Source organism: Suricata suricatta, chromosome 2, assembly GCF_006229205.1.
Source record: "Suricata suricatta isolate VVHF042 chromosome 2, meerkat_22Aug2017_6uvM2_HiC, whole genome shotgun sequence".
NCBI lineage: Eukaryota > Metazoa > Chordata > Mammalia > Carnivora > Herpestidae > Suricata > Suricata suricatta.
The window spans coordinates 5,404,667-5,421,119 of NC_043701.1; the positions used below are offsets into that span (position 1 = coordinate 5,404,667).

Below are 16,453 nucleotides of genomic sequence, written 5' to 3' on the forward strand. Positions count from 1 at the left end.
CCCCCCCCCCCCAGCTGGCAACCTCTCTCCCAGGGGCATCTGCCTCTTCTCATTACCTGCCCTGCCCCCCCACACTTCTCAGAGTCGCCTTCTGGCCAACACCACCTACATGTGACCCCAAATTGCTCTCAAGCCCCCCCCTCGGACCCTATACCTAGAGCGCTGCCTTTTCCTTGTTCCCCACACCCCATCTGCTGAAGGACTTCAGTTCACAAAGCGGTTTGACCCCAGCCTGTGGCCCTCCTGCTCCTGCAGGGGGTGAGACCCGGAAGACCGTGCCCACGGGAAGAGGCCTGCATGAGCAGAGCGGGGAGTGAAGAACGGGCCTCCTCTGCCTGCCTGCCACCCCTCTGGTTCCCTCCGATGTCCCTGGGGTCCAGAAGCCACCCAGGTCCCATCCGGGCCTCCGGGTCAGGCCCTACATCTCCAATGCCCAGCCCCACCCCCACGTTTGCCCTGTCCCCGAACCTTGCCTCCCTGGCTGGGCCTGGGTGCTGCCTGGGTTCTCTGCTCTGCTCTGTCCTGGCTCAGTCTTGCAGGACCTGCTGTCTGTCGACTGCTTCCTGCCCCATGCTGCGCCCATTTGCCTGTCACCTATCCCGGTCCCTTTCTGCACACCTGTTTCCTTTCTCAGACCTCCTTGTCACAGACTTTGGTCCCCCCAGCTGGCCCCCTCAGGTTCCCTCATCAGCCCCCAGAGGTCCATCTGGACTCTGCCCTTGGGGCTCGGGGTCTGGGCCATCCCTCCCACTGCCCTCTCCTTTCAGATTCTCCTCACAATGGCCCTTGGTGCTGCAGGTGCAGTGGGCTCTGGGCCCGGGCACTGCGGGGGCACTGGATGACTCCCCGCTGCAGGAGCCTGCCACCCATGACTCCAGGCCTTCAGCACCCACCCGCCGTGGTACAGGTAGGCGCTGCCCCCCAATCCCAGGAGCAGGAGTCCTGGGACCCCACTGGGAGGTGCTGGCTCCTGGCCTCCAGCCATACCCCAAGGCCACCTCTTGGCACATCCGCCAGACCCACGAGGCTGCTGCTTCTCATCCCCTCCCACTGCTGTGGCCACTCCCCAGACCCTGGTGACATCCCCTCCCACCCTTGAACTACCTCGTCGTGTACTCACCTCCTGGCTCCCCGCTCCTGCCTTTCAAAGCCTGTCCGAGCCAGGAACCAGTTTTTGGTGCAGGTGAAAAGGGCCCAGGGCTCCGGACTCTTTCACTTCCTCTTCACCCCCAGACACACTCCCCCACCGCCGCTGTCTCAGCCATGCACACCGTGTGCACGCTGGCTCTCTGGGAGGAGCCTGCTGGGGTCCAACACACCTGCGCTCTAGACAGCAAATCCCAGATGTGCTGTGGGAATCCTCTAGAAGCCTTCTGGAACCCAGACCGGCAGGGGTGGGGAGGGGTGGGGGGGGCGTTGTTCTTGGTGGGAGGGGGTGGCTGTGGCAGCCTGTGGTGTGGCGTCTGGTGCGGCCGGCAGGCCTCAAGCTCAGAGGTGCCCCAGGCCCATTGCACGTGAGTTGGACCTTCTGGAGCCTGCTCTTGGCAAAGCATGGGGAGGCTGGCCCAGCTAGTCCCGCGGCCGTCCGCCTGGCCCAGGAGGAAGCGTGAGGCACCGGGTGCAGAGGCCACCCGCCTGAGAGCCCCGTTCGGCTGGGCCGGAGGCCTGGGGTTCTGGTCTGAGTGCTTCCCGCCTGGCCCCCACCCATCATTCTGGCCGCCTTACCAGTGGGAGTCTCCCTCGACAGACTGGGTGCTGTGGGGCTCTGGAGGTGTTAGGGACTCAGTCCCTGCCCTCGGGACCCACAGTGCAGCAGGAGGATCCCGAGGGAAGTGCCTCAGCAGACAGTTCACGCCCCAGGCCTGTGAAGTGGGGAAAGGCCTCAAAAGGAGCAATTTGAAAAGTGAGCTTTTGGAGAACAGGAAGTGGGTGAAACGAGGGTGTCTTTCTCAGCTTCTTCTTCTGCCTGGGCTGTTCTGAAGGCCAGGGCAGGCCTGTCCCCATCCCCTGCCCAGTCCTGGGCCAGAAGGGTGCCGTCACCCGCTGCTGGAGGAGCCTGTTGCTGTGGCCTGGAGCCGGTCACTGTGGGAACAGGTGCAGTGCTGGAACGAAAGTCAAGGCCCCACACAAAGGTCCTGCCCACTCACTGCCCCACAACCTAACGGCTGCCTTGTGTGGGCCTGTTCCTCAGGGGTTGGCTTATTAATGCAGAATCCTAAAGAAAAGGGGTAGGCTGGTGCATTTTCTGGGCAACTCTAAAGTTCTAGGCGGTCTGAGGGTGGAGGCCTGCCTAGGAGGCAGGGCCGATGGGGGAGGCATCTGGGGTCCCAGGAGGCCCACCAGAGCCAGGGCCCCTGCGTGGTGGGTCCGCATATGTCATGGCTGGCTTGGGGCACACTGAGTTAAGCCCTAACGGGGCTCCCCAGCAGCAGTGAGAGGGTGCACTGGGTTGTTCCAGGTCTTGCCTAAAGAAGGTGATCACTCCAAAGGATGGGCAGGAGAGGAGGGGGCGCCTGAGAAGCTGGGGCGGGGGTTGGGAGGACCTGAGGGCGCCAGGAACATCCTGGCCACACCCGGTCCTGGAGTGGCCTGGTCACAAGGTGAATTGACGGTCCACCCTGAGGTTCCTGGGGACTCCGGAGTCCCAACCTCTCCCTGTGATGAAGGGGGTCAGGAGGGAGGTGCTGGGGGAGGTTTCCGGCGTTTGTTTTAGTGCCACACTCAGCATGTGCCGTCCAGGCAAGGAGCCGGCTTTGACGCTTGGCGGCTTGGGCACGTGCTGTCATTTGGATGCTGACAGGCTCCATGCTAGCGTCTAGACAGCTGGAGGCTGCCTTCGCCCGAGCGCCAGCAGTGTGATTGCAGGCGCCAGCTCGTTATTAGTGAGCGTTAAGTGGCGGAGGTAATGAGCTGGAGGTGTCACCGGGAGGGGGTGTCCCCGGAGGAGGTGTCACGAGAGACAGCTGGGTTACAGACACACGGGATGAGTGAGTGGCCCTGAAGTCTGGCAGGATTCTGGGCCCTCTCAGATCCCGGCGTCCACCTGCTGGGGGCCACGGCCCTGCCCCCGGTGTCCCGTGCGGGCGAGGGGCGGGCCGACTCACCAGGGCCGGGCCCACAGCAACGTTCGCTTCCCAAGCTGCAAACCCAATGTCTTTGTTGCCTAAATTCACATCCGGGAAATTTGAGAACGTGTCCGAGGAGCATGTGTCCGGCTCATGCGTTTCCTGGAATTTACATGCTTAGATCATCTCCCAGGTCAACCTTGTTTCCAGACCGAAGAACGTTCTGGGGCCCGGAGCGGGGAGGAGCCCGCTGGGGGGAAGGGAGAGAGGCAGGGACAGGAGGCTGCAGGGAGATGGGCCCGTGCTCCAGGTCCACTCCCGAGAGGGCTGGCGGCAGTTCGCAAAGACACGTGAGGTGAGAGACAGGCCATCAGGAACGGAGGGGACGGGAACTGTGCTGTAGGACCAAGGAGAAGGTTAGTCCACAAACCACGAGGCCCCGAGGGGGGGACCCAGGAGCACTGACCTCATTCGTCCCGCCCGGAAAACCAAACCCCATAGGCTCAGAGACACTGTGATTGTGGACCGCGAGACCCCAGGCGGTCTCTCCCGTGTGATGGCGTGAGGGGGACCCTGGGTGACCGGAGCAAAGCAATGTCCTCAACAATACCACAGGCTTCCTGGGGCCCAGGCAAAGAGCAAACGTGGCAGTGTGCGGCCTTGTAAATACTGCGGGTCGGGCTCACCCAAGACGGAAGCCAGCCAAGGTGGAGAAGCGAATGACACCCCTTGGGGACATCCTCGGCATGTGACGAGTTACACCCTTTCTAAGAAATATCCAGTGGCAGAGAGGTCTGTTTAAGATCGGGCCTGAGGTACAGTCACGTTCTTGGGGAAGGGTAGTATCCTAGCGGCCAAATAGAGACCTCCGTCGGCACATGTGCCCAGCAGGTGAGTTTGGGCACAGGGTGTGATCAGTCACACGCCTCACGTGCTCGGTCGTGAGCCCACCAAGAAGCAGGCGCCCGCTCCCGCTCTGCTGTGGACGAGAGAAAGAAGCTTGAACCTGAAGCCCGGACATAGCAGGCGGCCCCCAGGCCCCAACTTGGGGCATAGGAACAGGGGTAGACAGGCTCCCTCGGGCCAGCAAATGCACCCGAAAGGGAAGGACAGGCTGCAGGGGACGGCCCTGATGTCACCACCCAGGAGAGGAACTTGTCCCATAGATAGGAGGCCCCCACCTCATCAGGCAGAGAGCCCCTCCCCAGGGGAAGAGGCCTAGGAGAGGCGGCGGGATCATTCCAGAGTCTCCAGGAGAATAGAATAGAAGTTTCCGGGTGAACAAGAAGACAGAACACAGGGTCCCCTCCACAGTGGGGGCGGGGCTGGCCATATTGCCGACAGTGACACAGAAGCTCAAGCCCTGACCTGGGAGTCACATTTGACCCTCCCCCTGCCTTCTTTCTGTTGCAACAATCACCTCATTTTATTTTATTTTATTTTATTTTATTTTATTTTATTTTATTTATTTTTGAGAGACAGAGCGTGAGCAGGGGAGGGGCAGAGAAAGAGGGAGAATCAGAATCCAAAGCATGGTCCAAACTCTGAGCTGTCAGCACAGAGCCCGATGCAGGTCTTGAACCCACGAACCGCGAGATCATGACCTGAGCTGAAGTCAGCCGCTTAATCGACTGAGCCCCCCAGGCACCCCAGTCTTATTTTATTTTATTTCACTTCCTAGACACCTCTCAGTTCCGCCCATTTCTTTCTGACGTCGCCCCCCTAGCAGTGCCTCTGTGGCCTTCATGCCTGGGGCACTGAGGTAGACGCCTCGCCCGACACTCAGTCTGGACCCCTCCTCCCAGCCCCAACCCACCAGTGGAGCCAGTTTCCTGAGGCAGCGCCCTGGTCTGTCCCGTCTTCTGTCCTCATGGGCCTCCAGCGCCGGCCCTCACTCGGGGCCTTCACACACGCTCTTCCCTTTGCCTGCAACACCCTTCCAGCTCCCCTCACCTGCCTCGTTCTGCCCATCCCGCAAGTCTCGACTGAAATGCCACTTCTTCCGGGGAGACTTCCTCCCCCCGTGGCCAGAGTTGGCATAAAGCCCCACCTCCTTAAGTCTTCTAGAGTGTACCCCCGGTTTAGGCGTTTCTGTTGTCGTGCTCCCTAAAGGCACAGACCGCCCCTGCCGTCAGCAAGACGCAGAATGATACTCTGTGAGTGACTGAGACGGGGAGGCGGGAAGGGGGGCTCTGGCCGCTGATCCCAGGTGACCCTGAGACCCCTGTGTGCTGTGAGCCCTGCCCTCCCTGCACCCCCACAACGCGAGGGCGGCCGTGGCCCGCCGGGGCAGACCCTCTCCAAAAGGACCGGTTCGCCAGGCTCACATCTTCCGTCTTTAGTTGTTTTTTTTTTTAATTTTTTATGTCTTTTATTTATTTTTGAGAGACAGAGAGAGAGACAGTGTGAGTAGGGGAGGGGCAGAGAGAGAGGGAGACACAGAATCTGAAGCAGGCTTCAGGCTCTGAGCTGTCAGCACAAAGCCCGACACGGGGCGTGAACTCACGACTGTGAGATCATGACCTGAGCCAAAGCCGGACACGCAATGGACTGAGCCACCCAGGCGCCCCTTTAGTTGTTGTTAAGGTGGGGAGAATCTTCCTTCCTGTGACCTTGGCCTTGCCCTTTGGAGTCACAGAGAATAAACCCCTTTCTGCCTCCACGGCATTTGACATGTGAGCGCCTCCAGACGCGGTCGTCCATGCTCCCTGGGTCTGCCGCCAGGACCGGTCAAGTCTGGCGTCTTCAAACGTTCCAGACTTGGGGGCCTGAGCAGGCTGCCCACGGCCCTGCCGCCCTGGGAGAGCCTCTAGGGGAGGGGGAGTTGTAGTGCTATCACACAGGCTTTGGGGCCACCCAGGCCTCCGTGGGGAGGCGGGCTCTGCCCCTGACCAGCTGGGCTCATGTGGGAAGAGGCACTTAGGTCTCTGAGCCTCAGTGTCTCATCCGTAAGGTCGGACTCGATGCCCCTTCTATTAAGATTCAGTGGGATGCTAAGTACCGAGCACTCGGATTAAGATCCAGCACACGGTGAATGCCAGCGTGCCCCCTGGTCGCCCGCCCTGTGGGTTAAAACGTGACGCTCGGTGCTGCCCACCCCACCAGCACGTCTGGGTGTCACCTGCAGGCCCTGTGATCATGTGTCGCTTGGTTCCAGGCCCGGCTTGCCATTCTCGTCACTCTTATGCTGTGGGTTCATAAAGGCCTGAAGTCAGGGAGGGGCCCTGGGCCTTCCCTCCCGTCAGCTGAGAACCCCGTTCTCCCTGCTCCCCTCTCCTGAAGTCCGATGCGGAGCTGTCCCGTCAGCAGCTGTCCTGTCAGCTTTGGCCCGGCTTCCCAGCCAGCAGCCCTCGTGCTGCCTGATGAGCTCGGCGCATTTGAGACGCCTGCCTTCTCTCCCTTGATCAAGTTTTGAGTTGGAGATAAAAGAGTGAGCCAGCGGGGTGGAGGAGAGCGCGCAGTCCTCTGACTCTCAGCAGCTGAAGCCGCAGCAGGGGCCCGGTGGGCAGGCTTGGCAGAGGGGTCCCGGCAGGGGGAGGACGGAGAGAGAGAAGTGGAGCTCCAGCTTGGCCTGCAGACCCCACTCTACCCCACCCGGAGGGAAGCATTACCTTGCTTTTGCCTTTTCTTGCCTCAGTTTCCTCTCTGGCCCCCTACTCTGCCGCCGCCCCCCCCATCTTACTCTCGCCTCTTCAAGGAAAAAACCATCCTAGATACCCTTTCAAAACATGCCCCTCAAGGGGGCGCCTGGGTGGCTCAGTTGGTTAAATGATGGACTCTTCATCTCATGGTTCGTGGGTTCGAGCCTCCCCGCCCCCCCCCCCCACCGTCAGGCTCTGCACTGAGGGCGCAGAGCCTGCTTGGGATTCTCTCACTCCCTCTTTCTCTCTCAAAATAAACATTTTAAAAAATCGCCCATAGCCCCCTTCAAGAGCCCCCTCCCCAGCAGCATCAGAGAAGCCCCCACAGGACAGAGAGAGCCAAATCCACAGTGCAGAGTACCAGCACCCAGGTGACTGAGAGGCTCTTGTGGGTTTAGGAACCGCTGATGATTTTTCGTGGTTCCACTGACTGATCCCCACAAGACTGCGAGGCACATGCTCGTGCCACCGTCCGCCCTTTCAAGAGGAGAAACTGAGGCACCATTTCATCGTGCTGGTGCAGGAGTCCAGTTGGGGTCTGTCTGGCTGTGTCCCACGGGGCAGGAGCAGCGAGGTGTGCTGTGACCCAAACCACAGTGGCCCTGCTGGAGGCAAAGCAGCCAGCCCTTCCTCCAGGCTCAGGCCAGCCCCTCTCAGCCCAGCACTGCGGCCCAAGGTCAGGGCTGGCTGTCCTCCTGCACAGAGCTCCCACTGCTCATTTGCATTAATTGCTGGGCCCCTGGGCCTTCAGAGTTTGCAACCCCTAAACCTGGAGGGTGGGTGCGTGGTGAATTGGAAGAACTCGGCCTTTTCTAAAAGGGACTGCACCTGTCAGCTCCATCCGGTTGTCTCCAAGTGCATTGCTGGCCTCGTGTTGCCGGATTTCCAGGTATTTAAGAGATTCTAGACATCTGGCTTTTTGTGTGAAATCTCTCAAGTTTTAAGATTTTAAAAAGTGTGTTTTTTAATTTTTTTTTAATGTTTGTTTATTTTTGAGAGAGGAGAGAGACAGAGCATGAGCAGGCGAGGGGCAGAGAGGGAGACACAGAATCCAAAGAAGGTTCTAGGCTCTGAGCTGTTAGCACAGAGCCTGACGCAGGGCTTGAACCCACGGGATATGAGATCATGACCTGAGCCAAAGTCGACTGCTCAACCGACTGAGCCCCCCAGGCGCCCCTTAGTAAGTGTTTAAGACACAATGTGGACTAAGCAAAATCTGTCTGCCTTGCCCGCTTTGCAACTTCCTCCCTGGGCTCCACTCCCGAGGTCGCCCCTGGCCCGTTACCTCCTCCAGCCCTCTGGCCCAGCGATCCTAGTCCTGAGAACTCCCTGGAGGGTCCCAGGCGTCAGCGGGCTCCCCCCTCCCCGCCCCCCCACCGAGACATCGCATTGAGTTGCTGTCACTTAGACAGCCTCTTGTGACCAATGAATTTTAAACAAAGTACAAAGAGGCTTGTTGGAAACTTGAGGGTCCTCCCCCAGGTAGAAACAGGGATTCCACAGATGTGGAACGGGAAGGACCAAGGGTAGAATCCCCTTTCAGTTCGTCTGTGCTTTAAACCCAGAGCAGTGGCTGGTGAGGGCCTTCAGGGCACCTTTGACAACCAACGGTAGGGCCGGGGGCATTTGGTGAGCTGAAAAGAACAAGACCTTGAGATCAGAACACGGTGGACTTGAGTCCCATCTTTGACGCTAGCTCCCCGTCTGGCTCTGAGTCAATCATTAACCTCGTGTTCCTCATCTTTAAAATGGGTATAGTAGTATCCAGCCCTTTATCTCCCTGGGTGTTGAAGGAACCAAATTAAACCATGCACACCGAACTATTCTGTAGGCTAGGAAGCTCCGTAAAGCTGTATGTGTTCGTTGGGAGGTGTTTGACAGTCTCTCCCAGTATCTTGAGCGTGACACATAGACGTGGGCTGGACGCAGTGGCGTGCTGGTAAATATTTAACAACCGGCTCTTGACAGGGTGGGAAGGGGGAGCTGACATCTGATTTGTACTATTTGCCAACTTCCGTGGTATAAATCCTCCTACCGCGGCTGATTTTAAACTGGCGACGTGACATGACAGCACATCACCGGATGTTACTATGATCCAGTCGGTCTGCTGCCGGCTGAAGACAAGGCACAAAGGCTGTAGACTGTCCGGAGTGAGGGCTTTGTCCTGGTGCCTGTCCTTTGCCAGTGTCCTCAGCTGGGACCCAGACGAAGAGGGAAGGTCTTGCTCATGGATTTAGGAATGACCCACAGCTGGAAAAGATGACAGATATATCGGATAACAGAATGGAGATTCAAAAGATCTCAAGCTAGAATAATGGGCTAATTCTTACCAGATGAACATCCGCGGGAATAAATATAAATATCTGTTCTTCAGTTTAAATAGGCAGCTTTATAAGCAGGGAACGGGAGACGGGTTTTGGCACAACGAGAGTAGAAAGAGAATTGATGGGGGTGCCGGCTAGCCCTGTCAATGGAGCGAGTGACACCTGATCTCAGGGTTGTTAAGTTTGAGCCCCCTGGTGGGTGTAGAGATTCCTTAAAAATAAAATCTCTTTTAAAAATATTTTAATGTTTATTTATTTTTGAGAGAGAGAGAGAGAGAGAGAGAGAGAGCGCGAGCATAAGAGGGAGAAGGGCAGAGAGAGAGGGAGACACAGAATCCAAAGCAGGCTCCAGGCTCTGAGCTGTGAGCCAAAGCCCGACTCAGGGCTCGAACTCATGAACCGCAAGATCATGACCTGAGTGGAAGTCAGCTGCTTAACCGACTGAGCCACCAGGCACCCCAAAAATAAAATCTCTAAGAAAGAAAAAGAAAGAATTGAGGTTTTAATTGGCAGTGAGTTCGATAAAAGTCCAAAGTGAGCTGGGTGGTTTGCAGGAGCGGTATGATAATGACAGTGATTACTTTGTTCGGGCCTCTGTGACTTGAAGAGAATTCCCACCTGTCCCCTCAGGACTGGTCTGCTACTCACAGTAACCGAGTGACAGAGGTGAGGTGGCAGTGTACCCATTTTAAAGATGAACAGACAGAGGCTTAGAATGTCGACACGACCGGGCCCTTCTGTCCACCTGTCAGTCGAGGTGGAAAGGGGACTCCTGCGCAGGTCTTCTGTCCCGTGTGGTCTCACAGGCACGTTGTTCTGAGAGCTTTCCGTGGCTTCAGGCAAACCAGGAGGCGTGAGGGCAGAGGCCCGGGGCAGTTGGACTGGCGGGCAGGTCCCAGGGGGGCAGTGTTGGGGCTGGACTCGTTTCCTAGCATTCCCTCAGCTGTAACAAAGCACTGGGCTGGGCAGCTCAAACCATAGAAGCGTACTTTCTGGGAGCACGGGGTTTGGGGTCCTTCTGCGGCCACAAGGGGAGACCTGTCCCGGGCCTCGCTCCTCGGCCTGCCGAGGGCTGTCTCCCCCGAGTCACCGTCTCCCCTCTGCGTGGTTCTGTCCCTAGGTCCCAGTGTCTCCTATTTTATGACACCAGTCATATTGGATTAGGGTCACCCTGATGACCCCTTTTTAACTCAGTGACCTCTGTGAAGACCCCAGCGCCCAACAAGAACATGTTCTGAGTGGGGGCAGGGGGGTTTGCCTGTAGCAAATGAGTTCAGTCTGGGGGGACACAACCCAACCCGCACCGGTGAGGGCTGCCTTCAGAGTTAGGAGCCGCGCGTCCCAGAGGAGGAAGGCACGAGCTCTCAGTAGCCAGGGCCTCCAGGTGGTGACCCAGGGCCGTGCCCGGCGCAGGAGGAACCAAGGTCCCGCACGCCACCATGGGATCCATCAGGCCCCTTGGCCGCTGGGACGCCGGCTGCTCACCTCTTTCTCACTGTCCTCGCGTGTGGGGCCGTGCAGAGCCAGAGGGAGGCCAGGAGCCCCCTGTCCCTGCACATACGGCAGGCGCTCACCGGGGCGCACCGGGGCACCCCCAGCCGGCCCCACCGGCCCCTCTCGCCCCAGCCACCTGCTGAGACACGGCCCCTTGGGAGGGGTTGCCCGGTGGCAGCTGAGTGCCTCTCCTCCCCCAAGGACGCCCGGAGCTCTGGAACTGGGTGCGCCGCTCCTGCAGGCCCCCAACCCCATGCCAGTGCTCACATCGGCTCCCAGGTGCAGGAGCCCCGGCATTGCTGCCCGCAGCCCCGCCAGCCCCCATCCAGTCTTCCTTGTGTCCCCAGGCCTGAGGCCATGTCTAGTGTCGAGTGTGGGTGAGCTGCGCTTTGCCCTGACCGGTCACACACAGGTGCTAGCCAAGGCAGAGGAGGAAGGGGACACGTGTGCTGGAAGGCCCCCCCTGCTTTTCCTCCAGAGGCTTCCATTCGCAGCTCTTGAACCTCAGCTTCTCCTGGCCCGATGGTCCCCCTTAAGAATTCTCCTTAGGTGTGGATGCAGGGGCTGTGCTACTTCTGGAAGCTTCCGAATGTTTCCCTTCCCTCCTTTGCTGCAGCCCTTTACCAAGTTTCTGGACTGCATGCACAAGCTTCCTGTGTGAGACCCACCCCATAGACTGATGCCACTTTCTGTGCTCAGGAAAGCTTCTGGTGGTTTGGGTAGAACCCCGACTCTTCGGGGGCCCCCAGAACCACCACAGTTAACCACTGTGGCTGAGCGTCAGGAAGCGAGTTACAGCAGCGACCCCTGGCTAAGTGTTTCCGCCAGGCCAGACGCCGTGCTGAATCGGGCACCTAACACGACCTCATCTGAGTCTTCACATCTACCTGTGAGTCACATGATAGGGCTCCCTGTCTCGAAGACGGGGAAAATGAGGCTCAGACAGGTCAAGTGACTTGTACAAAGTTATGGCCACCCAGTGGCTGAGCTGAGTGTGAACCCAACTCAGGAGCACTGCTCCTCAACCGGGGCAGTTTCACCTCCAGGGACAAAGGACAATGTCCGGAGAGATTTTTGTCTGTTGCACTGGAGTGGGTGGGGGTGGGGCATGCTTTTAGAATTTACTTGATAGAGGCCAGGGATGTACTGACGTCAGCGGTACAGGAGACAGGCCCCCACTATGAAGAATTACCCAGCCCCAAAGGTCAGTGGTGCTAAGGCTGAGAAGCCCCGTTCTTGGGTCTAAGCTCAGAGTCATCCCACTTTGGCACCTGCAGAGACCCTGCCCGGGGCTGTGGGTTCAGGGCCTGGGGGCGGACAGGACCCTAGAAGAATTGGAACAATGGTGGGGCAGTGAGGCCTCATCAACCCAGCCCTGTCCCAAGGCAGACCAGGTGGCCACGGCCGAAAGAAGAGCCCAGATCTGGGAGCAAGGGCCAGGGGGTCAGGGCTGGCTGAGGGGCTAGGTGGAGGGGACTCACTGTACGGGTGCGCTGGCCACCAGCTGGCCTTAGTTACCAGGGACTGTGGAAGCCAGCGTGAGCACCAAGCAGCTTCCAAGCCCACCCCTTCCCTTTTCTCTCTCCTGCCCACCCCCGTGAGTGTTCACAAGGCCTCTCCGCCATCCCCACAGCCATTTGAGCCCAAGAGCAAAGAGGGTACGCTGCATGGGGTCACTGCTTTGACTGTGAAATCCTTGATCACAGGCCAGCCTCAAAGACCATCTCCTATTTAAAAATGTTTTAAAATTTATTATTGTTTTAATGCTTGCTTATTTATTTATTTATATTTTCTTTGAGAAAGACACCACGCGCAGGGGAGGGGCAGAGAGAGGGAGAGAATTCCAAGCAGGCTCCGCATGGTGAGCACAGAGCCCAATGTGGGGCCTGAACCCACGAATCACAAGATCATGGCCCGAACTGAAACCAAGAGTCAGAGGCACTTAACCAACAGAGCCACCTAGGAGCCCCAATGTTTATTTTTGAGAGAGAGAGAGAGAGAGAGAGAGAGAGGGAAAGCATAAGTGGGGTAGGGGCAGAGGGAAGACGCTGACAGCAGAGAGCCTGATGCAGGGCTGGAACTCACGAACTAGGAGATCATGCCCCGAGCCGAAGTCGCCTGGAAGCATGCCCTGAGGTGGCTAGGTGAGGTGAGAGGACGCCAGGGCCTGCCTGGGCTGAGAACGGGGAGGGGGAGGAGCTGGTGGCTGGAGGGGAGGAGATGTAGAGACTTTCGTAAGCACAGCGGGAAGGGATGTGCGTGGACAAGGGACGGGGGGTCGGCTGGGCAGCAGGAGGCCAGGTGAGGTCGGTGCTCCCCAGTTGACAGTGACACCAGGTCAGGGTGGCTGTGCATCTTTCTCCAGCCACCCTCAGGTGCTGGGTGCAGGGGAGGAAGGAGCCGGCGAAGCTGGATTTAACACTTAAGTGTGAGAGTTAAGAGTATATGCAAAGGATGTCAAAATGGTAAAATTTATGTTATGTATGTTTTATCCTTTTTTAAAAAAATGGATCATGTGTACCCGGGTGGTTGTGAAAGGGGTTCAGGTCAGAGAAATGGACCAGAGGTTTCAGTGGAGGCCCAGGCTTTGGGGGTCCGGGACGGGCAGAGTGAGCTGGAAGGAAAGTGGGTGGTGAGCTGCTTCGGACTGATGTTGGGGCTCAGCGGCTGCAGCTTCTGGAGCGACCAGCCCCAGGAGGTGACCGTGGAGCAAGTGGCTGAGGGAGGGTGGAGGATCTCTAGAGGAGAGGTGGCCAGAGAGACCAGAGGCGTGGGAAATATTCCCCATGGAGAGCCCCAAAAAGCAGCAAGCAGAGGACAGGAGTCTGTGAGTGTCTCTGGGTGTCAGGGAGTGACAGGGAGCCAGGGGCTGGAACCCTCAAGAGATGGGCACCAGATGTGGGGCTACGACGCGGAGCCAGGGCTCTGGAAATGGCTGCGAGGGGCAAGGGGCTCCCTACGCACCTCAAGGCCAGTGGTGGGGGTGCCCTGGGAAAAATTCTGCCACCATGGTGGCAGGTTTGGAGGGAGTGGCTCCTGGGGGGCTTCTGTTACAAGAAAGCAAGGATGCTCACACAAGTGGCCAGGCATATTGGAAATTTTATCTGTGACAGACCATGCAGCAGAAGGGTTCCGGTTGGGAAGTGGGAAGGAAGAGGGGCTACACAGAACCTTAGGGCGCTGAGGGTGCAGGGGAGGGGAGTCCGAGGCCTTCCGGGGTGCCTGACACAATCCGGGAGTAAGTACATCATGAGGGGAAGGCAGGTGCCCTCAAGGCAGACCAGGGGGAGGGCCGGAGTGTGGAGTGTCGGAGTGTCGTGTTAGGAGGGGAGGGTCTTGGCCCCTTCAGACCCTGCGGCGCGGCCCACCCTTGACTCCTAATGGAGTGGAAGATACTTCCTGTTCTTTCTATGCTTCTATACACATCTTATCTCTAGACTTCACTGCCCGATGACGTTTGCTTTAATTCCCCCCAAAAATTCTTTAAGGAAATGTAGATGAGGTTTGTTGGGTTTTTTTTTCTACTCCGGTTTCTTCACTCAGGTGACATCCCAGACTGCAACATACAGCGGTTGGGACAAATCCCTCTGGCCACCTGGTCAGAGGAGGAGCTGAGGCCTCACAGGGTCAGGGAGCAGGACATTCAGCCACCAGGACAGTCTCCTGGTCACGAGGAAGCCCTGAGTTATGGGAGAAGAGAGGAGAGGGGTCAGAGGTCCAGGATGGGGCTCCCGTCTGCCAAGGGAAAGGAGGGCAGGAGCCTGGGAACCGTGGGTGTGCAAGCAGGGCAGGAGCGATGGCTTCAGCTGGACCCAAGCAGGGTGGGAGGGGTGCATGTCCCAGGCCCTGGCAGAATGGGCGGCTCAGGAGGCTGGTAGAGCCCGGTAGGAAAGGCTCATCGCCACCCGGAGTCTTGATGGCCTGCCGGTCCTGAGAACCCGGATTCCTTGTTTTTCCCCTGAATCTACTAGACAGGCTGGTGTGGGTCCAGAGGGACTGGGTGGGGAGTGAGGATGGTTCTGTGGGCCGCCTCCCTACCACCGCACCAGAAGGAGCTGGGCCCCATGTCGCACCCGCTAGGCTACAGGGGATTTGAGCACCCCTCAGGATCCCGTACAAATACCTCCCCATTCTCACCACAATGGAGGGCGGGCCAGGGTGGCTTGTTTTTGTGAAGTGCTATAAGCTGTGGGGTGTGGACGGCCTCAAGGGACCCTTCTAATTAATGGTGGTCATGAGGGGAGAGCGCCAAGCTGCTGCAAATCCAAAATGTGCCTCCCCTCTGGGCTGCTGGGTGCTCAGGCCCCCAGTGACCCATCTCTCCACCCCTCCTGTGGCCAGCAGTTTCAACATGCTGATGTTTGCAGTTTTGTGTGTGTGCAGTGTAGGTGGGGGTCAGGGAGGGGGCCGCAAGCACCCCATTAGATGAAGAAACCCCCGCATCACAGGAGAGGGGGGATTCACTCATTCCACTAACCTTTCTCATACACCTGCTTCCTGAGCAGGCCCCCGGGGACCCGAAGGCACGGCCTTGCCCTCCTCTCTCTCAGGTGGCTGGCTGCACGTGGGAAAGGCTCCACGGAATGCGAGTGACCAGGACCAGGCTGCCCCTTGGGTTAAGAGCAGCCCTTAAATGCCGTGAGCCTGTTTCTCTAGGTCTCTGTCTCCCTCTCCTTCCCTCCTTGGTTCCTGTCCCTGGCTTACAGAATCCTTGCATTTTGGGGCAGGAAGGCCCTAGGAATCATCTGGACGGCCCTCCTTTTCCTCCTGAGAGAGCCGAGGGGCAGGGGGTACAGCAACTGCCCAAGGTCACCCAGTTATTTTGGTGTCTAGTTATCTTTGTTTTTTTGTTTTGTTTCTTGGGTGTTTTTTTTTGGCTTCTATCATATTTGTCTTTCTTGTGTATGTTTGCAAAACTGACACAGAAAGGCGAAGTCACACAAAGAGACAAGACGGCCCCCTTGATGGTAGCAGAGGGTGTCCAGGCACAGAACCATTCCTGCACAAAGAGAGAGGCGCCCAGTGCTGCTCTGGCCTGGGAAGAGTGTGGGGGCAGCCTGGAAGAGGAGGACTGTGCCGGGAAGCCCTGTCCTGTCTGCTGGCTGGAGAAAGCTCCTCACCAGAGGTGGGGGGCTAAGGTGCAGACTCTCCTCCCCCATCTTTGGGGACTGGGCCTGGCCCCAAGGTCTAGCAGGGTTTGGGGGGGGGGGGCACCTGGGATTTAGGCCAGACAGGTAGGCTGGGTCAGCGCCGCCTCTGGGACCCCTGGCAAGCTCTGGGGTGAAGTGACCAGAGGAGAAGGTGGGAGCTGGTCAGCAATGGACCAGAGCGCCAGGTGGGCTCACTTTCCATCTGTCTGTCTGTCTGTCTGTCTGTCTCTCTCTCTCTCTCTCTCTCTCTCACACACACACACACACACACACACACACACACACACACGCACGCGCGCGCGCGCGCGCTCACGCCTGGTCAGTGAGGGTAATATTGCTGGGGAGATACAGAAAAGGGGGCAGGGGAAGAGGTCTCTCCTTTCAGTCTGATTTCCTTTGTTCCTCCCTCGCCTTCCTCCCTCTCCCCTTCCCAGCTCCCCTCCTTCTTCCATTCTCCCTCCCCTGCCCCTCCTTCCCCTCCCCACCCCCTACCCCAGAGCCGGGTCCCCATGACAGGACCTCCACTGAAGGCGGGGAGGGTGGGACCGCGGGCTCCGGCCTCGGCCCCCGCTGCCCATCTTCCCGCAGGGAAGGAGTTAAGTCTCCCCGCTGCATCCCTCCTCCCTCCTCTGCCTCCCCCCGCCGCCACCGAGTCCTGCAGCTAGGCCCTGGGCTGACCTTCACCGGGAGGGAGGCCGCAGTGCGCATGCCCGGGCCGGCTCCCGTCCGGCTCCCGCCGCTGCCCCGGGCCCGGGGCGGGCGAGGACTAGGGCGGGCGG

At 58.6% G+C, this 16,453-nt stretch overlaps 1 protein-coding gene and 2 long non-coding RNA genes across 4 annotated transcripts in view; 1 reads left to right on the forward strand and 2 right to left on the reverse strand.

Annotated features, from left to right (window-relative positions):
• The first annotated feature begins 763 nt into the window (after positions 1 to 763).
• SMARCD3 (SWI/SNF related, matrix associated, actin dependent regulator of chromatin, subfamily d, member 3) overlaps positions 764 to 16,453 on the forward strand; it is a 26,910-nt gene continuing 11,220 nt past the window's right edge. Inside the window, exon 1 of the mRNA XM_029921236.1 lies at positions 764 to 907. Coding sequence (XP_029777096.1) covers positions 839 to 907 — 69 coding nt within the window. The 5' untranslated portion in view covers positions 764 to 838. The remainder of the gene's footprint in view (positions 908 to 16,453) is intronic.
• LOC115277236 lies at positions 1,892 to 4,025 on the reverse strand. The gene is made up of 3 exons (XR_003902313.1): positions 3,752 to 4,025; positions 3,105 to 3,462; positions 1,892 to 2,082 (listed from the first exon to the last, which is right to left on the reverse strand). It is a non-coding gene; the product is annotated as an uncharacterized LOC115277236 (long non-coding RNA).
• Positions 13,604 to 16,453, reverse strand: part of LOC115277239 — a 5,022-nt gene continuing 2,172 nt past the window's right edge. Inside the window, exons 1-3 of one of the 2 annotated variants that reach the window (XR_003902319.1) lie at positions 16,353 to 16,428; positions 15,002 to 15,134; positions 13,604 to 14,204 (exon numbers count right to left, since the gene is read on the reverse strand). This is a non-coding gene — a long non-coding RNA (uncharacterized LOC115277239). Of the gene's footprint in view, positions 14,205 to 15,001; positions 15,135 to 16,352; positions 16,429 to 16,453 lie in introns of those variants that run through there. The other variant, XR_003902316.1, reaches the window with a different exon arrangement.